The following is a 23,624-nucleotide window of genomic DNA, read 5'->3' as shown; positions in this document are numbered from 1 at the left end:
GTTAGCAAAGCAACTTTTTAACCAAAAATGGCAGGAATTCTCTCTCTCTCTCTCTCTCTCGCACACACTTTGAGTAAATGTGAATTTCCCTAACAAGTGCTAGAACATATTTTTAAAAATCTCCCCATATCCACACATTCTCCGATTGTGTCAGCCTCTGTGTCTGTCAGCATGCAAGTCCTAAATGGTTAAAAAGCAACTCTAGCTCTGAGTACCATGTTGACTACCAACTGACCTAATCTGTGGGTCCATGTTGAGTAGAAGTCATCCCCTAATCTCACAGGGATGCCTCCGGGCTTTATGCCTGGTAGCAATATACAAATAATAAAATGTTTACAAAATATATGCAAAGCGAGACAGGAGGCAAAGAAGTGGCTTGAAAAAAATAAACTTAAAACAAATATTGGGAGATACAACATGAATACCTTATTTGTTAAAAACCTATATAAAGGTAATAATACATATATACTGAACTAGGTTTTAGCAAAAAGTCAAATATAAACAAAAACTTTATTATAATATAAAAAATCCTTCATTGTTTAGAAAAAAATGATAAAGATATAATTTAAGTGTAATGTTCTTCAGAAAACAAAAAGTGGCCAATCAATGTGCAGAATATCCACAATAGCGAGCCACTGTTATCATTGCACATACAGCGTCCCTTGTGTATTATGTTCATAAAGTTATTGTAGCAATAAGATACTGAATGAGCTCAGATAGGTTTGGTGGGTCCTCTGAAGGATGCGTTTACTTCATGTTCAATTGTGAAGCGCTGCGTACGACTGGTAGCGCTATAGAAATGATTTGTAGTAGTAGTTTAATAGATCCTTGGAGATGGGGAAAGTTCTCTGGGATTTAAGAAAGGCTAATGTGGTCCCTGCTCAGAAAAGCGGGAACAGAGGAGAAGTAGGAAACTACAAGCCAGTAAGTCTTACCTTTTTGATGGGAAAGGTAATGGAAACACTGCTGAAGGAAAGGATAATGAAGTTTCTATAATTCAGTTGGTTGCAGGATCTGAGACAACATAGCTTTAGCAAAGTTAGATCATTCCAAACAAATCTGATAGATTCTTTCACTGGATGACAAAAGAATTGGATTGAGGACATGTGCTTGATATGATCTACTTAGATTTCAGCAAAACCTTTGAGAGTATTCCTCATAAGAGGCTCATGAATACTACTACTACTATTTAGCATTTCTATAGCGCTACAAGGCGTACGCAGCGCTGCACAAACATAGAAGAAAGACAGTCCCTGCTCAAAGAGCTTACAATCTAATAGACAAAAAATAAATAAAGTAAGCAAATCAAATCAATTAATGTGAACGGGAAGGAAGAGAGGAGGGTAGGTGGAGGCGAGTGGTTACAAGTGGTTACGAGTCAAAAGCAATGTTAAAGAGGTGGGCTTTCAGTCAATTTGCGGATAGGACCAAAGTAGTATACTGGATCAAGAATTGGTTGACTGACAGGCAACAAACAATGGTGATAAATGGAATTCACTTTGAAAAAAGGTTGAGTAGTTTAATGCCTTGGGGATCTGTTCTAGTGCTGATTCTGTTAAGTCTGCAGTTCAAAGTTTAGGGGTGTCGCTAGATGAAAATTTTTCTATGCAAAACCAAGTTCATAATATCATTTCATCTGCCTTTTTTCATTTGCGGATATTGAGTAAATTGAAAGAGATGATTCCGTTATTGGATTTCAGGATGATTGTGGTCTTGGCAAAAATTGTTTACTGTAATTCATTGTATTTAGGGATGTCATCTGCTAGGTTCCAGGCTCTGCAGGTCATCCAGAATACGGCAGCATGGTTAATTTCCAGGGTAACAAAATCAGCACATATCTCCCCTGTTCTAAAATGTTTGCACTGGTTGCCTTTTACGTACTGTGTTTTATGTTCAAAGTTCTTATGCTACTTCATCAGCGGGTTTATACAAATGTTCCTGCATATTTACTGTTCTGAAATTGTATCCACCTAATCATTCCTTGTGTTGTAAGAGATTGAGGCAACTGTGTTTACCATCACCTATGGCTTTTTATTATGCTGATACTAGAACACGCGCCTTCTCGATTGCTGGACCAGTTCTATGGGATGGCCTTTCAGGCCATTTGAGAATATGAGATAGCGTTGCACAGTTTAAAAAGTTCTTGAAGACCCATTATTTTTGAAGGCTTTTGTGGAGAAATGAAATATTTTCAAATGTTTAAGTGATTGTGATTAGCAATTTTTATGATGAAGAAATCTGTGTTTGTGATCTGTCTAGTTGTTTTCATAAGATTTTATGTATGTTTTAATTGTTACTCACTTTGGATTAAGGCAGGATACAAATATGATATTTGGGGCATTCTGAGTGGTGGGCTCTAGCACTTTCTGAGTGCAGACCAGCTAAAGTTTAGAGAGAGAGTGGCTCCAGGATTCCGTCAACATTGGCCTCTGAGGAGAGAGCTGTCTGGCACATTTTCTACCGGAATGAGCGTTGCTTTAAATTTTGCCCCTGTTTGCACTGCACTCACAGCTGTTTTTATTTCTCTCCATGGCTGCTGAAGTGGTTAAGCACAGCTCCTGCTGTGGGAAGCGGAGAGCAGCGTTGGGTCTCTGCCCCGGGGGCTGTTCCAGCCTGGACAGTTCGGAGGACACGGCTGATTTAGGTGTGGCAGTTTCCTTCACATGGAATGCACAGCCGGACTCTCCTCAGACAGCCACGGTGTCGGCAGCCATCTTGTCTTCCCGCAGTACTGATACCACAGTCTTCACAGCAAGTTTGCCGATCGCATCAGAGGATTCAGGCAGTGACAAAGAAGACCACCTTGCTGGTGCAAGGGGGCATTGTCCCCATGGATGTCCAGGACCACAAGCTGGAGTCTGCTCTCAAGCTTTCATTTAAGGTTTTTGCCTTGGCATTGCAGGCAGCGGAATGCAGTTCTTATATGGCCTGGGCTTGTCTTTCCTGGGTGCATTAAGGTGGTGAATAGTTTGTATGATTTGGGGGCCCAGCCTTCACCCAAGTTTCCCAATGTGGAAATGGGTCTTGCTTATTTAGCGGATTCCCTGTATGATTTGGTCAGGGCGTTGACTAAGCAAATGTCTCTCGTGGTTTACGGGGCGCTGTTTACTGTGGTTGCACCACTGGGCGGCAGATGTGGTTTTGAAGCAGCGTCTGGTTAAGCTACCCTTTAAGGGCAGGCTGTTGTTTGGAGAGGATCTAGAGAAGCTAGTCAAGTATCTGGGGTATTTGCAGACTCAGCAGTTACTGAAAGACATGTCCCATGCTTCCACTAAGTTGGGTCAGACAAGGGCTCGGTTTCGAGATGCAAGAGGTATCATCTGGGGTGGCCTTCCTTTCCTGCGAAGTCCTGGTACCAGCAGAAGCAGTCATTTCGGATTAGCAAGCGTGCTTCTGGTTCTTTGGGACAGCCTTCCTCCATTCCTCTTTCTTTTCCCCCTTCCATCTAGCTTCTGCCCTCTCACTCTTCCCCTGTTCCACCCAGCTTCTGCCCTTTCTCTCTGCCCTCTTTCTGATCCCCTTCCATAAAGCATCTTCCCCCTCTTCCCCCGTTTTCATTCAGCGTCTCCCTTCTTTCTCTACTCCCTTCCATCAGTAGCACCCTTCTCTTTCTGTCTTCCTCCCCAACCCTTGGTCATCCCAGCCGCTGCTACTACTTCTTCATGCAAGTAGCAGCAGAGGCAAAGCTGCAGTATTGTGGCCTCAGTCTCTGTATAAGTGGCTGCCAAAGCAGAAAGGTGACATTGGAGGGGGTGGGACCAGGAGCTGCACATGTGGAAATTGGCAGACTGTGGCCCTGTGACTGATATGTTCTGTTTTACTGCTGTTTCTGCTGGTAAGGAGAAACAATAGCAGTCGTTGGAGAGAGGTGGAGAAAGTCCAGGTGACTTTTGCTGCATGTTAGTTTTTTAAAAGGTGCACAGCTGTGCAGCTTAGATGGGAACAGTGGTGATAGTGCCCTGTACAGGTTGTTGGTGAGACTGCACTTGGAGTGCTTTGTTCAGTTTTGAAGGCCATACCTTGCCAAGTACATAAAAAGATTCCAAAGCAGTTCAGAGGAAGTAGACCAAAATGAGATGAAGTCGCATGAGAAGAGAACTGAAGACTTGAATACATTTAACTTGGAAGAGAGGAGGGATAGAGGAGGTACAATATTTGAAAAAATATCAAAACAAACCTTTTCCAAAAATACAAGGCAGTAGACCTAGAGGGCCGGAAATGAAGCTGTAAGGAGAGAAACTGAAAAGCGATACCAAGAAATACTTTTTCACGGAGGTGGTGATGGATGCCTGGAATGCTCTTCTGTGAGAAATGGTGGGATTGAAAACAGTAATGGAATTCAAAAGGTTGTGGGGTAAACACATAGGATCCCTAAAGGGCAAGAGGATGAAATAGAAGTATCATGTGTTTCCACTCATAACAAAACAAATGACGCGTGCAAAAAATGTATATATCTCTATCTATGTGGAGCAGCAGGTACATCCCTAACAAAGGAGGAGGTGACCTGCATGAGGTGCAACCCTGGCCACCTTTTTAGGAGGATTGGATGAACCATGCTGGTCTTTATCTGTCTAGAGAGAATCCACGTACGCGGAGAACTCAATAGATCCCACGAAGCGTAAAATGAAAATAAAAAGGTGGGAATATGAGCCAGGCTATCCAAAAACTGGAACCAAAATGAAATTATTAATAAACAACGTTTAATAATGTTAAAACTAATGATGATAAAACAATTCCACATTAAAAGTGACTCGACACAATGTTATGTTTCGGCCAGATGGCCTACATCAGGAGTCTATAAACAAAAACAATAAATAAATACATAAATAGGGTATACATAAATATAACATACAAAAAAGAGAAACGTGTATGAGATATCAAACATCAAAATAATTACCATACTAATATGAATACTAGAAGTCATATTCTATAGGAAGTATTGCATGTAATGGCCTATAACAAAAATCTGACTAAATACACGAAAAAGAAACTCGTATGTGAGATATAAAATACTAGTAAAAAAGACCCGTTTCTGCCGCTGATGAAACGGGTCCTAGCCGGCACCGGACTCCCTTCCCCTCCCCTTACGCTTGTCTCCCTGGTGGTCTAGAGGTACCTGTTCGGTCGGGGCAGGAAAGAAAGAGCCCCCTCTTTCCTGCCCGTAGCGGTGCTGCTAGCTTCCTTGCTGCATCGTGTGGGAGTCCAGCTCTCGGCGTTTCAAAATGGCCGCCGAGAGTTGAAGTCTCGCGAGGCAGCACTCCGGGCAGGAAAGCAGGGGTTCCTTCGTTCCTGCCCGAGCAAACAGGTACCGCTAGACCACCAGGGATAGTGGCGTAATGGGATGGGAGGCGACAGGGGGGAGGGAAGGTGATGAGGGGAAGAGTGTGGTACCGGGGGTGGGCCGGTACCTTGAAAGGGACGGGGCGATGTGGTGAAAGGGGCCGGGGTGATGGGCACTTCGTCGTTTGCGGCTGGGATTTGTTGGAAGGGGAGGAGTAGGGACTGCTCCCCGTGCGTTGATTTGCCTTGTTTTCGTGTTCTGCCCTCGACGTCATGACATGTGACGCAAGGGCGTGGCATGCAGACATGGTGAGTGTTGTGGCTTCACCACCATGAAGTTACGAACCAGTGTGTGAGTGCCTGCAGTGACGTCAGTATCCTCAGAACGTTGAGGGTGCGTTTTATTATAGTAGAAGATGACACATTTATCAGACAAATGCCATAAGTCATAAACATCATAAAACATAAACTACGAAAAGTGTGGGTTTACATATACTTATATATTTATTATTTTTGTTTATAGACTGGCCGAAACACAACATTGTGTCGAGTCACTTTTAATGTGGAATTGTTTTATTATCATTAGTTTGAAAATTATTAAACGTTGTTTATTAATAATTTCATTTTGGTTCCAGTTTTTGGATAGCCTGGCTCATATTCCCACCTTTTTATTTTCATTTTACGGTCCTTTATCTGTCATCATTTACTGTGCTACTGTGGATGACTGCCTGGAATTTGATTCCATGTATAAATGATTAATTAAAAAGAATTTGAAAAAAAGATTCCTAGTGACTTAATACAGAATTGACTTTGTTATAATAAAAAAGACAATTGTTTTAACTTGTTAAAGTTTGACAGAGAGAGATTAATGTGAGCAAAGGAGAGCAGAAAATGCAGTCTTTTGAAAGTGTTTGTGCATAGATCGTGATGGCTGATTCAGCTTTAAACCTGTTCTCGGAGCCCAAGGTAAGGGAGCAAAAGATTAGGGAGGAGTATATATTTTTTTCTCTGTAATCCATAACTATTATAGGTAATTTTGTAGTGCTTCTGAGAGAGGTAGCACTGGAAATTAAAGTTTCATTCTAGGCAGAAGGTAAGTGCAGTGATATTCCATTCTTCACTCACAGTCCACTGTTCAAGTTCTGCCTTTAAGGGTTTTCCGAGTACTTTTCTTCCCATGTAAGATTCAGACTTTATTCTTGTTTTTGCTTCAGATTTGCCTCTTGAGAGTTTTCAAGTGCTATTTTGGATGAATTTCATACAAGAGGGTCTTAGCAGGAGTATTCCTGTACGCATACTGGAAAATCTCAGAGGAGAAAAAAAGGGGGGGGGGGGGGAGTGCAGTGCTTGTGACATAGTTGAGAGCAACACAGAACAAGTGGGTGCATAAAAAGTTTAGTACTGGCTGTCAAAAAATGCTTGCAACACAATTTACTAAATACTTCCCACACACAAAAAAGGTTTTAAACAGGAGTACTAGTTATTTAGAATCCGGACAGGCTTATTGTAATAAAGTAAGAATACATTTTCACAAGACCAGCCATTCTTACCATATTTAGCAGAAGTCCTGTCTTTGTAGCCCAAGTGTCAGATAATTTCTGTACCCATCATGTTCCTAAGACCCATAGGCTGGAATTGTGTCTGTTCTCAAGCATCACCTTCTAGCTTCTTACTTTTTTGCTAGATTCTCCGGCTTCTTTATTGAAAACAACTAGCCCCTTGTTATAGTACTGCAGAAACAGAGACCGTGTAGTAATTGAATTACTTGTACATTATTATGCTTCCAGTGTTTATCAGTCCAGAGTATATGATTATTAGTAGTGGTATCGTTTGTATAGTGCATACCAGTGTGCAGTGCAGTACGGAGACCTAAGGGGGTTAATTTCATAGCAGGGAGCCTTTGTGCTTCTATAAAACAGGCTTCTACAGTGACCCCTAGCAACACACATATGCTCTTGCACAGATTTCCACCTGCTCTGAAAAAATGCAAATGTGTGTGTATATATACACATATTTTATAGAATATGCAGGTACATCGCCATTCTGCCCCTCGTCCACCCAAACTACCCCTGGAAATACCTACATATGGCACGTGAAGAAGTGTACATCATACTGTTGGCATGTGCACTGATATATGTGGGTATTCAGACGTACAGTTATATAGGAGCCTTTTTCTACATGTAAAACATGCTATACGTGTAGAAATTATACAGTTGCTCCTATAATGACCAGCCCCTGTTTCTCAAAGCTTAGTATCTAGTAAAGACAGATAGACAAGGCACATAACAAAACATCTGTGAGGCTTTGAGTGAAGAGAGCAGGCCATGACTGAGAAAGATTTAAAGTAGGTGGGATTAAGCTGAGGAAGGAGCAACTGAATATTATAAAAAATAAATATTATCAAATAGTCACCTAGGGCCCTGTTTATTAAGGTACGCTGGAGTTTTTAGCTCATACTAAAAATTAGCGTGTGCCAGTGGCGTAGCCACAGGTGGGCCTGGGTGAGCCAGGGCCCACCCACTTTGGACTCAGGCCCACCCAAAATTGTTACACTCTTGCTGTGGCTGGTGGAGATCCCCAAACCTTGCCGGCTGAAGATTTTCTGTCCTTGGGCAGCCAGCGCTCTTCCAAATGTCAGCCAGCAGCACTTGCCTTGAGCTGACGCTGAGACCTGGCCCTCCTGCACATGCTCAGTTTTCGCTCATGCAAAAGCACTGAACATGCATGGCCTCCCGGCAACAGCATCAATTTGAGGCAAGTGCTGCCGGCTGTCATTTGGATGAGTGCTGTCTGCTCGAGGAGGAAGAGGAAATCTTCAGCTGGCAGGGTTTGGGGATCCCCGCCAGCTCCAGTATTTAATATTTGGGGTTTGTGGGCAGGGTAGGTGGAGAGAGGAAGAAACTGGGGGGGGGGGGGGGGAGAGGGTGAATTCCATGCCCATCCACCTTGGGCTCAGGCCCACCCAAAATTAGCCATCTGGCTACGCCCCTGGCACGTGCTAACAACACTAACGTGCGTCTATTGCATTTTAGTAAACAGGGCTCCTGGTCATAGTTCTATACAATTTTTTCAGTATAAATGACTTCATGAGTTTTGATTGGGTTGTAGTGTGCCTTCCGAAGTTCAGCTGGAATGTTTGATTGTGCCCCACTTTGCTGTTTACCCACATATTGTGAATAGCTGTTTATCATGCTTATTGCTTTCTCTTTAAGAAGGAAGATGTGATGGGTATTCAAAGACTGATATCGCTTTGTCCTATGGCAATCAGAAGCTTCATTCGACACAAGAAACTAAACTTTAGAAGCACTTCTGGAATGGCTGAGGGTAAGGTTCCATCTCACAACATGCAGCTTTGGGTTGTAAAATCTGTCTGTCTTGCTGGCATGAAGAAAAAACTTTTCATTCTAGAGTACACCAGTAATGAGAGACTGACCCATCTATGGAACAGTATTCAAAGTGACGTTTAACTTAAACTGTATAGATAGCAGTGCTGAATTTATGGATAGTGTGGTAACAACACCGGCACTATCCATACAGTCTAAACCTAATAGGTATCCGGCCTAAACTAAACAACTGAGGGGTAATTTTTTTTTTTAAACTATAAATTTTTATTGAAATTTTGCAATATAGATGAGAGAGTATAAATAACAGTCAAACTCAGAAAAATGTTTCCCCACCCACCTCCCCCTTCCCAACTCTAGAAGTCCAAAGTTCTGCAAAAAAGTGGCATCCACTGTTCTTCTTCCAACAGACACCAGCCTAATACGTAGAAGCCCCCATCTCAACCCCACCCCTCACACAGATCTTTCCCTGTATTTGGATCATCTTAGTTGCCAGATGAGTCAATTCCTTAGCATCTGCTCCAGTGTTCTACATGAATGGGTGTTATCCCTTCCTACCAATAGGTGGGGATAGAGAAAACTGAATTCTACCAGTAGCATCACCAGTATAGGTTAGGTTGCTTCCTGGAACAAACAAGTATTTTTCTCCGCATTTAGCAGGTGATAGGTTGTGCTAACAGTGCTCCTGGTCCCTGGCCTAGCTCCCTGCTCTGCTGGCCACAGCCACACAACGTGATTGAGCCTAACGGCCTCTCTCAGAGTTCCAGTGCCGGACTGTACCTGGTTGAGTGCAGAGCTTGCGTCTGCGGCCTCTCTCAGAGTTCCAGTGCCAGACTGTACCTGGTTGAGTGCAGAGCTTGCGTCTGCAGCCCCTTGTTGCACTCCTTAATGCCACTAAGAGGCCTTGGCCCAGTCCTGCGGGCCCTTGACTGAGGGGTGTGGGTCCCCATCCCCCCACCCCCACCAAATAAAAGAAAAAATTCAACCTGATTAATTTTATTCCCTTGTCATTACAGCTTCAAAATTAGTGCACCCAGAAAAAGCCAGAGCCCCAGGCCAAGACAGTCCCAAGCAGCAGGGCAGGCCTGCGAGCGTCTGTCACGTGGTCGGGCATGCCGGCCAGCAGACGCTGCGGTGTCTGCAAGAGCTGGCTGCTGAGTACAGGTGCCAGCTCTGTGTGTCCCCTATGCAATGGGCCATTTCTGACATCGGAAACGGCATCGGGGGGGGGGGGCCTCCAGAGCCAATGCAGCATCTTCCTCTTCTGAAGCATCAGGACCCGCAGTCCCGATGACTTCGGCAGGAATGGCGGCCATTTTCCCCTGGGCTATTTTTATCTTTCTGCTGTTTCTCAACAGCAGGAGAGCTCTCATTCCCATCGGGATTTACAGGGGTGAAGGGGTCTCCCCTTCCTACCTCCCTTGGGTCTGTCTGGGGGGGGGGTCCCGATGGGCCCCCTGGGTCGTTTTGGCTACAGAGCTTAACCCAGATGGGTAAGCAAGCCCTGCAGATGGATGCCAGGTTTCCCCCTTAGTGGTGAGGCCCCTGGGGACTTGGAGAGGACCAGCAGGGGCCCGTTTGTGGGTTCTAAGCACTGTAGAAGGTCTGGGCATCCCAGATAGTCCGGTCCCCTCTGAGGAGGCAGCAGCAGAAGACTACAAGGTCCAATTGGACTCCCAGTCCCCTGAGGATTCCAATTCTGAGGAGTATCTCTGTGGAGAGGTAGAGGAAGAGCAGTCTCATATGATTTGGCCCTTTCGCCATGAGGCGTTAACTTATCTAATTGACAAGGTCAAAGGGGCCTTGGCTATGCTCAAACCCCTGGCCACTGACCTCTCAGAAGGGGACTTGCTGCTGGAGGGCTTCGCAAGGCCCCTGAAGCATTTCTCACTCCATAAGGCCCTCATTTGTATGATGCTGGTGAAGTGGTCCTTGGATTGTCTTTATACCTTCACTCCTGAGGAGGTTGAAAAGTATTGGGTGTTACCTAAGGTGGATGCTCTGGTTACTGCATCACGAAGGCAACCGCTTTGTGGCCATGGGGGCTCAGCTCTTAGGGAGTTGCATGAGAAGAAGGTGGAGCAGCAGTTCCACCTAGCCTTTTCAGTGGGGACCAGCATTCAGGCCACTATTTGTGGTGGCCATGTAGCTAGGGCCTTGCTGCGTTGGTTACAATAGTTACCAGAGTCCCCTGAGGTCACTTGCCTAGAGTCTGGGATGGCGTCTTTGTTGGATGTTCTCTACGACCTGGTCCATCTGGCCTCCTGCTTTGTGGATTCTTCAATGGTGGGGCGCTGTTGGTTGGGGCTCCGCTGCCGGGTCACAGATGCAGCCTCTAAGAAGCTTCTGAGTCAGCTGCTATTTAGAGAGCACTTGCTGTTTGGTGATGAATTGGAGAAGCTGGTGAAGGATATGGGAGAGGTGTGGCTCCTCCATCTGCCTGAGCTGATACCAAAGGGTGCTCAGCGATCCTCTACCTCTAGAGGGTGCTCCTAGGGAGCAAATAGTTTTAGGCCAGCCTGGTGCTCTCCTGCCTGGGAGGGGCAGGGTAGACCCTTCAAATAGAGTTCCTTTCATTTCCCCAAGAGAGCTGGAGCCACAGGTCCCTCAGGCAGAACCACAGCCACCCAGCCTGCCTAATGAGAGTGTGCCAGGTTTCTCGTTGGTTCCTTTGGAGGAGCAGATTGTCTCTCTTCCTTAATGAGTGGGTCTGCATCACCTCAGATCAATTGAAGTGGTCAAGAAGGGGTACTCCTTAGAGTTTGCCTGCCCAGTTCCCAACATCTTCATGGCTTCCCCTTGTGTTCTGATCCTAAAGTGGCAGGCTGTCTCTCTCACGCTACAGCATCTATGTGAGTTAGGGGTGATGGAACCCATCTCACTAGTGGAGTGCGGGTGGGGTTGATACTCCATCTATATGCCAAAGTAATGCAGCTCCTTTTGTCCCATTCTGGACCTAAAAGGGGTCAATGCTTGTGTGCAAGTCCAGTATTTCCATATGGAAGCTTGTTGCTCTGTGATCACCTTGATCCATCCAGGGTAGTTCTTGACTTCATCTGCACTTTCCCATCATAGCCCATCATAAGAGATATCAATGTACAGGGGCAGCACTTTCAGTTTTGAGTCCTGCCTTTTAGCCCAGCTATGGCACCCCGCACGTTTTCCAGTAGGATTGTGGTGGTGACTGCGCATTTGCAGCACCAGGGCATTCGAGTCCATCCCTACCTGGACAACTGGTTGATTCAGGCCGACTTTGCTTTGGAGGACAGTTTTGGCCACCTCTCAGGTAATTTCTCTTCCGGAGCTTCTGGGTTGGGTGGTGAACTAATTCAAGAGGCATCTGATTCTGTCTCAGTCCCTGGAGTACCTCAAAGCCTGTTTTGACATGGCCTGGGGGATGGTGTTTCTTCCAGAGGACCGGGTAGAGAAGCAGAGATGGCAGTTGTGCAAGCTCTCATTGCCCATGGTCTGGGACTTTTTACAGCTCCTGGGCTCCATGGTGGTGACTCTGGAGTTTGTGCCTTGGGCGAATGCTCATATAGTATGTGGCTTCTGCAGTGAGCCCTGTTATCCTGGTTTGTCCCAGTCTCTCAGGACTTTCACTGCCCTCTGCCTCTTTCATCCAAGGTGAGGTTGTCTGGATTGGTGGGTGCCTAACTCACTTGCTGAAAGGGGTTCCACTGGATCCCCCTCAGTGGGTACTGGTCACCACAGATGCAAATCTCATCTGGGGAGCTAATTGTCTGGGTTGGGTGGCACAGGGGACCTAATCACCCCAGGAGGTGACCTCGTCCATCAATCACCTGGAGACCAGGGTGTTTCATCTGGCCCTGCTGGAGTTTTGACCACTTCTAGAGAGGAAGGCGGTCAGAATGATGTCGGACAATACCACAGCTTACATCAACAAGCAGGGAGGAACTGGGAGTTCGGCAGTAACCTTGGAAGCAGCATGTCTGTTGGGCAGAAACCATCTGCAGGCCCTCTCAGCGGTCCATATTGCGGGCAAAGACAATGGTCAGGTGGACTTTCTCAGCCACTCTCTTCGAGACCCGGGAAAATGGGAGCTAGGGCAACAGGCCTTTCAGTTCATTCTGGATCGCTGCTATGGTTACTAAAATAATAAAACTGAGCTGTTGAGCTAGTCAAAGTTAAACCAGAGCTAATGTAAGAATATTTGGTTCTAGAGTTAATTTTTCTTCACCCCAGAGGCTCAGCTTGGTTCTTGTTGTGGACTTTGAGTTGAAGGTTACCAACAGCTGCCTGAAGAAAAGTCAGGTGGTTTGTTTCTCTGGCAGAAGTTAGAGTGTAAATCAGTTACTGGAATTAGATTAGGGACTGAGATATTGGCTATTCCAAGATCCAAGGAAACTAATGTTGATGTCCTGCTCAGGCGTCACCCAAAATCCATAAATTGAAAAAGGTCCTGACATCTGGGCATCTAATGCAACTACAGTGCAGTATATTACTCTAGGGGCAAACCTGTTAATTTAAGCAGCCTTCTGTTTGCTTTTCAATTAAAATTAGAAAAGAAAATCTTAATTATGCAGCAGGTAGGAGGCTGAGGAGAAAGGGAAATGAGAAAAATTGTTCTGGTTCATGTTTTAAAATAAGGACTGGTAAACAGAAGTGAGAGGGAGAGAATGCCAAAAGCAGTGCTCATTCCCTCTCAGTTTCTAGACTCTCTCCCAGTTGAGGAAACCACAAACAGAAAGCTGAGAAGAAGCAAGAGGTGCTTCTGCTTTGATACATCCAGACTTTATTATTGCTGAGTGTGAAATGTAGATGATTAACTGTGTGCTAGCAAAAGAAGCTATTTTTAGAAACAGTTTTAAGAAAAAGGATCAGTAATATGTGTTTACTGCCCGTTAACACCAATAATTGTTAACAGCTCATTAGCTAATTAGTTTGTGTATGGATCTTGGATCCATGTCCAAATTTGGGCAAGCTTTGCAAAATCCAGAGGTATATTACGCCAGTGTAAATAGTTATTCCATTCCCATTTTCCAGATTAACCCACTATGCCTCTTCCTTGCCTCATGAGCCCAGCAGTTCTGTTGCTTTAATATTATCTTTAATATACAACAGCACTCATCCTCCCTTTCTTCCTACCCTCTCTTTCTTGAAGGATGTGAATGGTATGGGTTGGTATGAAAATTGATTTTATTTTGTTCTGTGGGTGTGGACTGGATCATTGCACTTTGCAGGGGCGTAGCTACGGGTGGGCCTAGGCCCGCCCACCCAAGCGCACACACAACTGCAGCAGCAGCAGCCTAGCGTGACGGCAGAGATGGCACCTGCGGCGCTCTGGCAGCTGATCTCTCCAGGCTCCGATTTCGGCTCAGGCCCGCCCACCACCCAAGTGCACACACACACTGCAGCAGCCTCTAGCGTACGTCGCAGGCACCCGCTCAGGCTCAGACATCAGCCCACTTACCTTCGGGCTTAGAGAGAGAGAGTGGCAGTCGGCTCGGCGCTGAAAAATGCACTTGCAGGTCGCAGCGGGTCGTAGTTGTTGTTCCACATCCATCCTATGTGGTAGCGGTATGACCCGGACCTGGCTGTGTGCGGCGGCGTGCTCAGCCTTGCTCTCGCTCCGCTCGGCTCCGTCCGCTCACTCGTGGCATCTGAGGGAGGGCAGGCTAAAAAAAATAGCTGCACCGCACATGCACGCAAGTAGGGTTGTGCGAGCCTCAGCCTGGCTCTGCCCTGGAAATGTGGGAATTGGGAAAGAAACTAAGAGGTCTTCAAATTGAGATCATTTGAGAATCGACTCGAGTTCCTGTCTTGGCCCCAGGTAACTTTACTGTCAAGCAGCAGCAGCTGCCAACCCAGCCCAGCAGCAGGTAATAAAATTGTAAATGCTTTTTGGGGTTTTTTACATCATAATTTTAACATCATCATGTAATTTTTTTTTTAATTAAGCTAGCTGGGGCCTGGGCACTATTAAAATTTATTGTTGTGGAATTTCTGGGTGGGGTAAGCAGCACTTCACTGCCTAGGGCAAAAAATGTATATATTTGCTGATTAAAATATACCTTTTTTTGCCCTGCAGTGAAGAGTCCACCCCCATCCAGAAGCCCACCACCATGACCTGCCAGCATTTTGATTTTTGTTATCAAAATGATGGCTGTGGTCTGGTAGTGGACTTCTGGATGGTGGGGGGGGGGGGGGGGGTAGACGTTTCACTGCCAGTGCCTAGGGCAATGAGGAGCCCATCCCCACCCAAAAATTCCCCAACAATAAATTTTAATAGTGCCAAGCTAGCTTAATTTTTTAAAAAGTTGTCTTTCTCTCATTTTGGTGGGTTTTTGGGTGGGGATAGTCTCTGCAGTGCCTAGTTTAAAATTAAAAAAAAAAAAAGTGTAGGCACCGGCAGTTTTCTCTGGGTGGACCAGTGCGTGCAGAGGTGGGCATGGAAAAAAAGTCTTTTTTAATTTAATTCCATAGGGGGTGGATAGGGAGTAGGACAGGGCTGTTGCTAGGCTACAGGGAGGAGTGGGGTGAAGGATAGAGCTGATGTTTAGCTATGGGATGGATGGTGGGGAAGGGAAGGATTGATACTGGGCTATAGGGATGGATTGGGGGGGGGGGGTACGGTAGAGAAGGGAAGGGCTGATGCTGAGCTATGGGGATGGATAGAGAGTATTGAAGGGAAAAGGTGATACCAAGCTGCTGGGATGGATGGGGTAGGGTAGGGAAGGTCTTTATGTTTTTGTAATATGTTTTAAAATTAATGTGTGTTGAATTGTGGTCTGTTTAGAATTGCAGAGATAATGTGGCATAAAAATGTAGAAAATCAATACATTTATAATTTTTGGTCCTTTATTCTGTAATTGATGAGGGTTGGTCTGTGTTCTGAATGTGACTGAGTAGGTGAGAGATTCTGCTGGCATGTGGTTTGTGTGGGGATCTATGAGTCTGACTTCTTTGGCTTTCCCAATGGGATGCGTAGTGCTGTTGTGTATATTCACTGCTGCCTTTGGTGCTGTTTTTGGAATTGGTGTTTAAGGTTTGCAACGTAGGATCTGAGAAGCCTCTATGCAGGATTTAGTGCTACTTTACAAAGTACCTGGCCTAGTGGTTAGGGTGGTGGACTTTGGTCCTGGGGAACTGAGTTCGATTCCCGGCCCAGGCAGCTCCTTGTGACTCTGGGCAAGTCACTTAACCCTCCATTGCCTGCCGCATTGAGCCTGCCATGAGTGGGAAAGTGTGGGGTACAAATGTAACAAAAATAAAATAGATACTATTGCAGATTCTACATGGAATGTTGCTACTATTGGAGATTCTACATGGAATGTTGCTATTCCACTAGCAACATTCCATGTAGAAGGCTGCGCAGGCTTCTGTTTCTGTGAGTCTGACGTCCTGCACGTATGTGCAGGATGTCAGACTCACAGAAGCAGAAGCCTGCGCGGCCACATTGGTGAGCTGCAAGGGCACAGGTAGCTCCTTGTGACTCTGGGCAAGTCACTTAACCCTCCATTGCCCCATGTAAGCCGCATTGAGCCTGCCATGAGTGGGAAAGCGCGGGGTACAAATGTAACAAAAAAAAATAGATACTATTGGACATTCTACATGGAATGTTGCTACTATTGGAGATTCTACATGGAATGTTGCTATTCCACTAGCAACATTCCATGTAGAAGGCTGCGCAGGCTTCTGTTTCTGTGAGTCTGACGTCCTGCACGTACGTGCAGGACGTCAGACTCACAGAAGCAGAAGCCTGTGCGGCCACATTGGTGATCTGCAAGGGCCGACTTCTACATGGAGTGGTTAGGGTGGTGGACTTTGGTCCTGGGGAACTGAGGAACTGAGTTCCATTCCCACTTCAGGCCCAGGCAGCTCCTTGTGACTCTGGGCAAGTCACTTAACCCTCCATTGCCTGCCGCATTGAGCCTGCCATGAGTGGGAAAGTGCGGGGTACAAATGTAACAAAAATAAAATAGATACTATTGGAGATTCTACATGGAATGTTGCTACTATTGGACATTCTACACGGAATGTTGCTATTCCACTAGCAACATTCCATGTAGAAGGCTGCGCAGGCTTCTGTTTCTGTGAGTCTGCCGTCCTACACGTACGTACGTCAGACTCACAGAAGCAGAAGCCTGCGCGGCCACATTGGTGATCTGCAAGGGCTGACTTCTACATGGAATGTTGCTAGTGGAATAGCAACATTCCATGTAGAATCTCAAATAGTAGCAACAGTGGAGGAGTGGCCTAGTGGTTAGGGGTGGTGGACTTTGGTCCTGGGGAACTGAGGAACTGAGTTCGATTCCCGGCCCAGGCAGCTCCTTGTGACTCTGGGCAAGTCGCTTAACCCTCCATTGCCTGCCGCATTGAGCCTGCCATGAGTGGGAAAAAGTGCAGGGTACAAATAAAAATTTTTTTTTTTGAATACATTGTTATATGTCATTGCTGTAATTATATTGCAGGATCCTGTCATGTGCATTGAGATGTTTGCCATTATAGTAGACTTATGTCTGGTCAAGTTTGATATGGCATAATGTAACTATATTTAAAAATATCAGTTTTTCCATTAAGTATGTCTGTGGTTTGTGTTGATCCAGGGCAGCTGTTGGGCAGACTACTTAGAAATCCATCATCAAGTGCATTCTATGGCATTATTTTGTAGTATCCCAAGAAACACTACTCATACCTATATACACAGTGCCCACCCATAGTATCTCTGGGCCCACCCAAAATGTCAGGTCTGGCTACGCCACTGCCACTGCCACTTTGTATTAGTCTAATGAAATAATACCAGAGTACTACCAGGAGATAATTAAGTGCAAGGATTGACCTGATCCTACTCTGGGTGACAAAAATATATATTTATTTTTAGTAGAGAAGGTCTCAGAGTGATGACCTCACCCAAAAACGAGGCGTCACACTAAGTAGCACCTCTAAGGGTGGATAAGGTTCTCTATCATGGAACTTCTCACTATAGTATTTTTTTGAAAATGGCACCACCCGTGCTCCACTTAAAGTGCAAATTAAAGTGTAATAAATAAATAAACACTCACAAATCTCAGAGCTGAGCAAATCAATCCTGTCACTTACTCCTGTAAAACCTCATATACTTCATGCTTCTCAAATATATCATAAATACCATATCGGCACTTAGCTTAGGAGATGATCGAACAAGTCCTTTAAAACATCTGTCCACATCAATGGCTTCAATCCTTCATGAAATGTAAAAAACGTCTGTCCAGATCGATAAATTCAGTCTTGGCCGGATGATAAAGGATAGCTGTTACTGGGTTCCTCAACGGGAATCCCGCCTCGTCATCTCCAAAGATTCTTTCTCAGTGAGACAAAACGAGTTCGACTCTGCAGGGTTTCGGAATCTTCCTCAGGAACTCGAAGATTGTATTACTTTGTATTAGTCTGACATACTTCCTAGATGTTTCATTTGTAGTGTTTGAATGTTTTACTTTTTCTGTGGTCCTCTAACACATTCAATCTTTAAAGGGTACAAACAGTCTAATATTGTGATCCTGCACAAGTTCCTTGCTGATGATTTTGAGAAGTTCTGCCATGCAAACAGTGGAGCTCTGCCATTGCTGTACCGCAGTAAGCCAGGGGAATGGGGCTGCCCACCACTGAGCACCGATGCTGATATACGGTAAGCATGTGAATGGCCTTCCTCTGAAAGGGATTACGAGCTGTGAGATCTTGTTTCTTCACTTGTCCTAAAGAAAATTGGGTTCTTGGTATCTAGCTGGAGTGAAATCTGAAGTGAGTGCTGTTGCAGGGCAGATCTCTTTCATTAGCTGATCTTAGCACTGTGAAAGAGAGTTGATGATGGGTAGGAAACCTCACGACCCCTTTTTACTAAAGAGCATTAAGCAGTTAGGGGCATAGTTGTCTAATGCGGACTTACGCTGGTATTTTATAATGGCAACTATGCATAATATTTCCATTATAGAATTGGTGCTTAGAGCCCAAATTTATGACACCTTTTAGTGCCCTTTACTGAACTGAGCCCTTAATGAAGAGAAAAATAGCACTGCAGGAGTTTCATTTTTAATGCACTGCTAGTCTACAATGTTTTGTATTCTGTCAGGTTTTAAAATTTACAATAAAGGACTTGATGGGCTTGGTAGTAGACCTGAAACTTAGAGTAAGAACATAAGCATTGCTATATTGTCCTTCAAGCCTAGTATCCTGTTTCCAACAGTGGCCAATCCAAGTCAAAAGTACCTGGCAAGATCCTAGAACAATAAAACAGATTTTATGCTGCTTATCCTAGGAATAACTCAACAAATAAACAAAAGTAGAAAACAATAAACTGATCACTCAATATGTGTATTTCAGGGGAAGTCTCATATTGTCGCTTTAGATAGCCGGTTCTGCTGCCGGTTTCCTGCGACTGTTCTAATCATAGACCACCCCCTACCATCCACATAAAAAGTTTTTTTTTTTTTCCCCTCTAGTGTATTCAAAATAATAACAAAAACTTGTGCAATCGAGTGACCACTATTAAATCAGTGGAAGTTTGTATATTTATACAAGACACTTTTAACCACTCAAACACTTATCTGTGTGAGTCTGTCTTGAGCGACCCAGGAGCCCTTGTTGTCCCGACGGGTCCTGTTTTGCTATGGAGCTTTGTCAAGGGACAGTCGGTCTCATCTCCTAGGAGACTGTTCTATGATTAGAACAGTCGCAGGAAACCGGCAGTAGAACCGGCTATCTAAAGCGACAATATGAGACTTCACCTGAAATACACATATTGAGTGATCAGTTTATTGTTTTCTACTTTTGTTTCTTTGTTGAGTTGTTCATATGGAATACGTAGAGTGCCATACAGAAGTTTTACAGTATCCTAGGAATAAGCAGTGAATTTTCCCAAATCCATCTTAATAATAATAATATCTTATGGAGTTTTCTTTTAGGAAATTATCCAAACTTTTTTTAAACCCTGCAAAGTTCTGCTCTTACTACATTCTCTGGCTACGAATTCCAGAGTTTAATTAAATGCTGAGAAAAGAAATATTTTCGCTGGTTTGTTTTAAATTTACTACTTAGTAGTTTAATTGTGTGCCCCCCTAGTCCTAGTATTTTTGGAAAGAGTAAACAAGCGATTCACCTCTACCCATTCCACTCCACTCAGTATTTTATAGACCTCTATCATATCTCCCCGTCTCTTTTTTAAGCTGAAGAGCTAACATTCTATTTGGTTCTTGTCCGCCACTGCACACTGATCAGATTGTTTCTGTTGCTAGTAGCGGGTGGAAAAATAGACAGCAGAGATGTGCACTTTACATATCAGGTCTCTCTGCATAGGGATGACTGTCTGGAATACTGGAAGTTCGAAAATGGAATTTTTACTGGCACCCTGAGCAGCTTGGAGAAATACACTGACCAACTCAAGGACATGGTGACTTTCTATCTAGGCTGTAGCTTCTCCTTTGAAAGAGCGGCTCAGAAAGCTGGAGTCCCTGTCCGGAATGTCGAACAGAAGTGCAACGTGAGCATGTATAAGGTAAGTTCCAGGAAAGAGATGGCTAGGGCCTTTAGTAACAAGAAATGCAGTAGAAATTTAAATAAATGTAAACAAATTGAAGTTGTATAGCGTTTTTAAAACCACCACATTTCGAAGCTATGGATTTTGAAATATTATTTTTCTGCAGAATGCATGAATGCTAATTTAATATTGTTTTCTGAAAATCAACCTCATTGGATTGTGCTTTTATGTATGTTAATGCTATTCAGTCTGCTGCTCCTCACTACCTCTCTACCCTCATCTCCCCCTATGTTCCAGCCCATAACCTCCGCTCGCAGGACAAATCCCTCCTCTCAATACCCTTCTCCACCAGCGCCAACTCCAGGCTCCGCTCTTTCTGCCTCGCCTCACCCTATGCCTGGAACAAACTTCCTGAACCCCTACGCCAAGCCCCCTCCCTACCCATCTTCAAATCTTTGCTCAAAGCTCACCTCTTCAATGCTGCCTACAGCACCTAACCTTTTGGAAATCTAGACTGCCCCACTTTGTCTGTACACTTGTCTTTTAGATTGTAAGCTCGTTGAGCAGGGACTGTCCTTCTATGTTAAATTGTACAGCGCTGCTTAACCCTAGTAGCGCTATAGAAATGTTAAGTAGTAGTAGTATACCTGCCATGTTTTTCAAACCAATAATTTAGGTGCAATTATATTGATGCTCTCAGATACTACAGAACACAGATGTCAGAAAAGTTCTTGCGACAGCTTTCTGACAATGTTATAAACAGGGTGAACGTGCCTTGAAATTTATATGAATTCTTTCAAAAAGGTGGTAAACAAAGCAGTAGCGGAGGACTTAACAAAACACAAATCATATGTCACAAACTAAAGGATTGATATTCAAAAGATTTATGTGATTGAAATTGGTTTTTTAAGTGCACAAATTTAACCAGTTAAAAGTCCTCCCTCACCTGTCCAGTTGAAATCTGTCAGCAGAAAATCAATATATAAGAAAAAGAACATTCCTGGAGCAGTAATTCTGATTCAGGTAGTTAATGCATTAGTCACTCTTGTCAGAATTTGCATGGACACCCTGAATCTCACTGCACAAGTCTTAAGTCAGAGATCTTCCTTCTTTTTCAAGCAGAGACCAATACGTCAAAAAAAAAAGTTTAATTTGAGACAGGGGCGTAGCCAGACTACAGATTTTGGGTGGGCCTGGGCAAAAAGTGGGTGGGCACCAAGTGTTCTTCCCTCCCCCTCCCCCAACCACCACCAACAAAAATATCTCAGCTGGCGGGGAAATGCGTCTTTCCACCATGACAGTTTGCAGTACGCATGCGCTGAAAACTGAGAATGCGCAGATGCTAGTATCATGGAGAGTAGTGTTTTCATTACCATTAGGGGGAAGTCTTCAGCTGGCTGAGTTTGGGATCCCCACCAGCTACCACTAAACATGTGGTACTGTTGGGTGGGCCTGAGCCCTAAGTGGATGGGCCCCGGCCCACCTGTGGCTACGCCACTGATTTGAGAGCCAAGACCAAAGCGGCAGACACACTGTCAACCTCCCTCCCCACATCCCCATTAATTTAGCTCTCCTCCTTCCCTAATTTTTAATCTCCCCCTTATACGTCCTCTGGAAGCTTGTTTGTGGCGTCAGCATTTTGAACAGCTGTTCTGTTTTCTTCCAGCACCACCTAGCTCGCAGTATGTTTGACCTGCATGGTACTCATTCAGTCTTGTGAGAATAGAGTGGGATTTTGGGCAGCACATAGCGCGAACTCACACAGAGCTGCACGGTACAGATATTAAACAGAATAACTGTTATGGAGGTACGTCAGCAGCTAATCTGAGGGGAAATTGTATACTGGAGAGTCAGGGGGTCAGCCTTAGGGTCAATGGGTGCCACCACTGGCCCCCGGCTTTGCAGTGAACAACACTGTCTAAAGCAGTTTGATTTAACTGGGTATTTGGTTACAACTTTTGCCAGTTAGCTGCATTAACTTTGCCGTTTGGTAGTGCTTTGAAAATCTAATTGGATTGGATTCTAGTCTTCCAGAAAAGAAAACTCTTCCCTACTTCCCTCATGCACAGACTTCAGCAGAAAACAAACCTCTGGAGAACCCTACTGCTGGGTACCAACATTCTTTTATCTTTTTTTGTTTATTTGTCAGACGGCAGTGACCTGTTATGAAGTTGGCAGATTTTCATGCCAGTTGGTGGTTTCAATGAGACCGATTCCTGAAGACAAGTTGGACGCTGTTGTGCTGGCCACTCACCCAATGAAAGATGTCCATGGAGCACCAGTTCACATTGGCAGTCCAAGTCAGTACATGTGTTCTTCTGCCAAATCTCTGTTCAGTTGTTAAATAGAATTTAGGCATGTTGCATACATGTTACATTGTGGATCCTTACTACACTGTAGAGCTACTTGCCAGCACCACAGTAGTTACACAGTACTAATCATTTGGAGACATTGCCCCCTGGGGATCAAACATATAAATGGCACGTGTCCGACTCACCTGCAAATGCGCAGTAGAGACTTCCCTCTCTGTCCCGCCCTTGCGTCAAGACGTGATGACGTCAGAGGGCGGAACAGAGAGGGAAACGGAGTCGGACTGTCGGACGCTGCCGCTGGAGCCTGGAAACGAACATCGCGCGCACCAACCTCCGCCGCTCCCCTCCGTATCGGGCCCCCTGCACTGACCTGACAGCGCCTTTCACCTCCGTGTGGAAGCGCTGCAGGCAGCAGCAGAGCGATCTGCTGCTGCCTGCAGCGCTTTCACACGGAGGTGAGAGGCGCTGTCAGGTCAGTGCAGGGGGCCCGGCATGGAGGTGGGAGGGAGCGGCGGCGACGAGGAGGGTAGCTGGAAATCTCGCCCGTTTTAACGGGCTTAACGGCTAGTAATTTTATAAGAGACAAGGGTCATAGGCACATTTGCTATGTCTTATTTTTTTATGTGATGGGAGACGGTTTATTATTTTTTTATTTTAAACTCTTGCTTGTTGAACCGTTATTTGAACATCACATCAGTACAGTAATGGCTATATACACATTAAAACTCAACATTTCCATTCTCTTAATACAACTTATAACTTTTTCCATTTTCACTTCCTTCCTCTTTTGTACCAATACCCACCTATCTAGTACCTGACCCCTCCTTCCAATATCCATACCCTTTTTTCCCCCCCCCCCCCCCCCCCCCCAAGCCAAATACATAACCACATTATCACACATAATGAAAGTGTTCACCGGCCATTATGCAATCTTGGGGTTAGAGACATAAGAAATGAATCCCGCACTTTCCAGAATTTATGCACTGCTTGCTTCCATGCGTTCAAGGCTATCGTTCATTTCATCTTCGGCAGTTCTCGCATCTGTTTTCTCATAAGGTTAATTCAGGCAGTGTTTCTATAAGACACACCGGACCATAAGACGCACCTAGGTTTTAGAGGAGGGAAATAGGAAAAAAATTTTTTTTCCTTTTTCCCTCCTCTAAAACCTAGGTGCTCCGGTGCGTCTTGTCCGAATCCCTCCCTCCGAGTTCGGGATCG

General features: G+C 44.9%; 1 protein-coding gene across 2 annotated transcripts in view; it reads left to right on the top strand.

Moving 5' to 3' along the window:
- Window positions 1-23,624, top strand: part of DGLUCY (D-glutamate cyclase) — a 124,920-nt gene that overhangs the window by 34,444 nt on the left and 66,852 nt on the right. Inside the window, exons 1-5 of one of the 2 annotated variants that reach the window (XM_030214222.1) lie at window positions 6,160-6,246; window positions 8,493-8,604; window positions 18,096-18,249; window positions 19,914-20,112; window positions 22,244-22,394. In XM_030214222.1, coding sequence (XP_030070082.1) covers window positions 6,208-6,246; window positions 8,493-8,604; window positions 18,096-18,249; window positions 19,914-20,112; window positions 22,244-22,394 — 655 coding nt within the window. In that variant the 5' untranslated portion in view covers window positions 6,160-6,207. Of the gene's footprint in view, window positions 1-6,159; window positions 6,247-8,492; window positions 8,605-18,095; window positions 18,250-19,913; window positions 20,113-22,243; window positions 22,395-23,624 lie in introns of those variants that run through there. The other variant, XM_030214223.1, reaches the window with a different exon arrangement.

Source organism: Microcaecilia unicolor, chromosome 9 (assembly GCF_901765095.1).
Source record: "Microcaecilia unicolor chromosome 9, aMicUni1.1, whole genome shotgun sequence".
Classification (NCBI taxonomy): Eukaryota; Metazoa; Chordata; class Amphibia; order Gymnophiona; family Siphonopidae; genus Microcaecilia; species Microcaecilia unicolor.
Note: the sequence above shows the minus strand (reverse complement) of the source record. Positions and strands in the feature narration are given on the sequence as shown.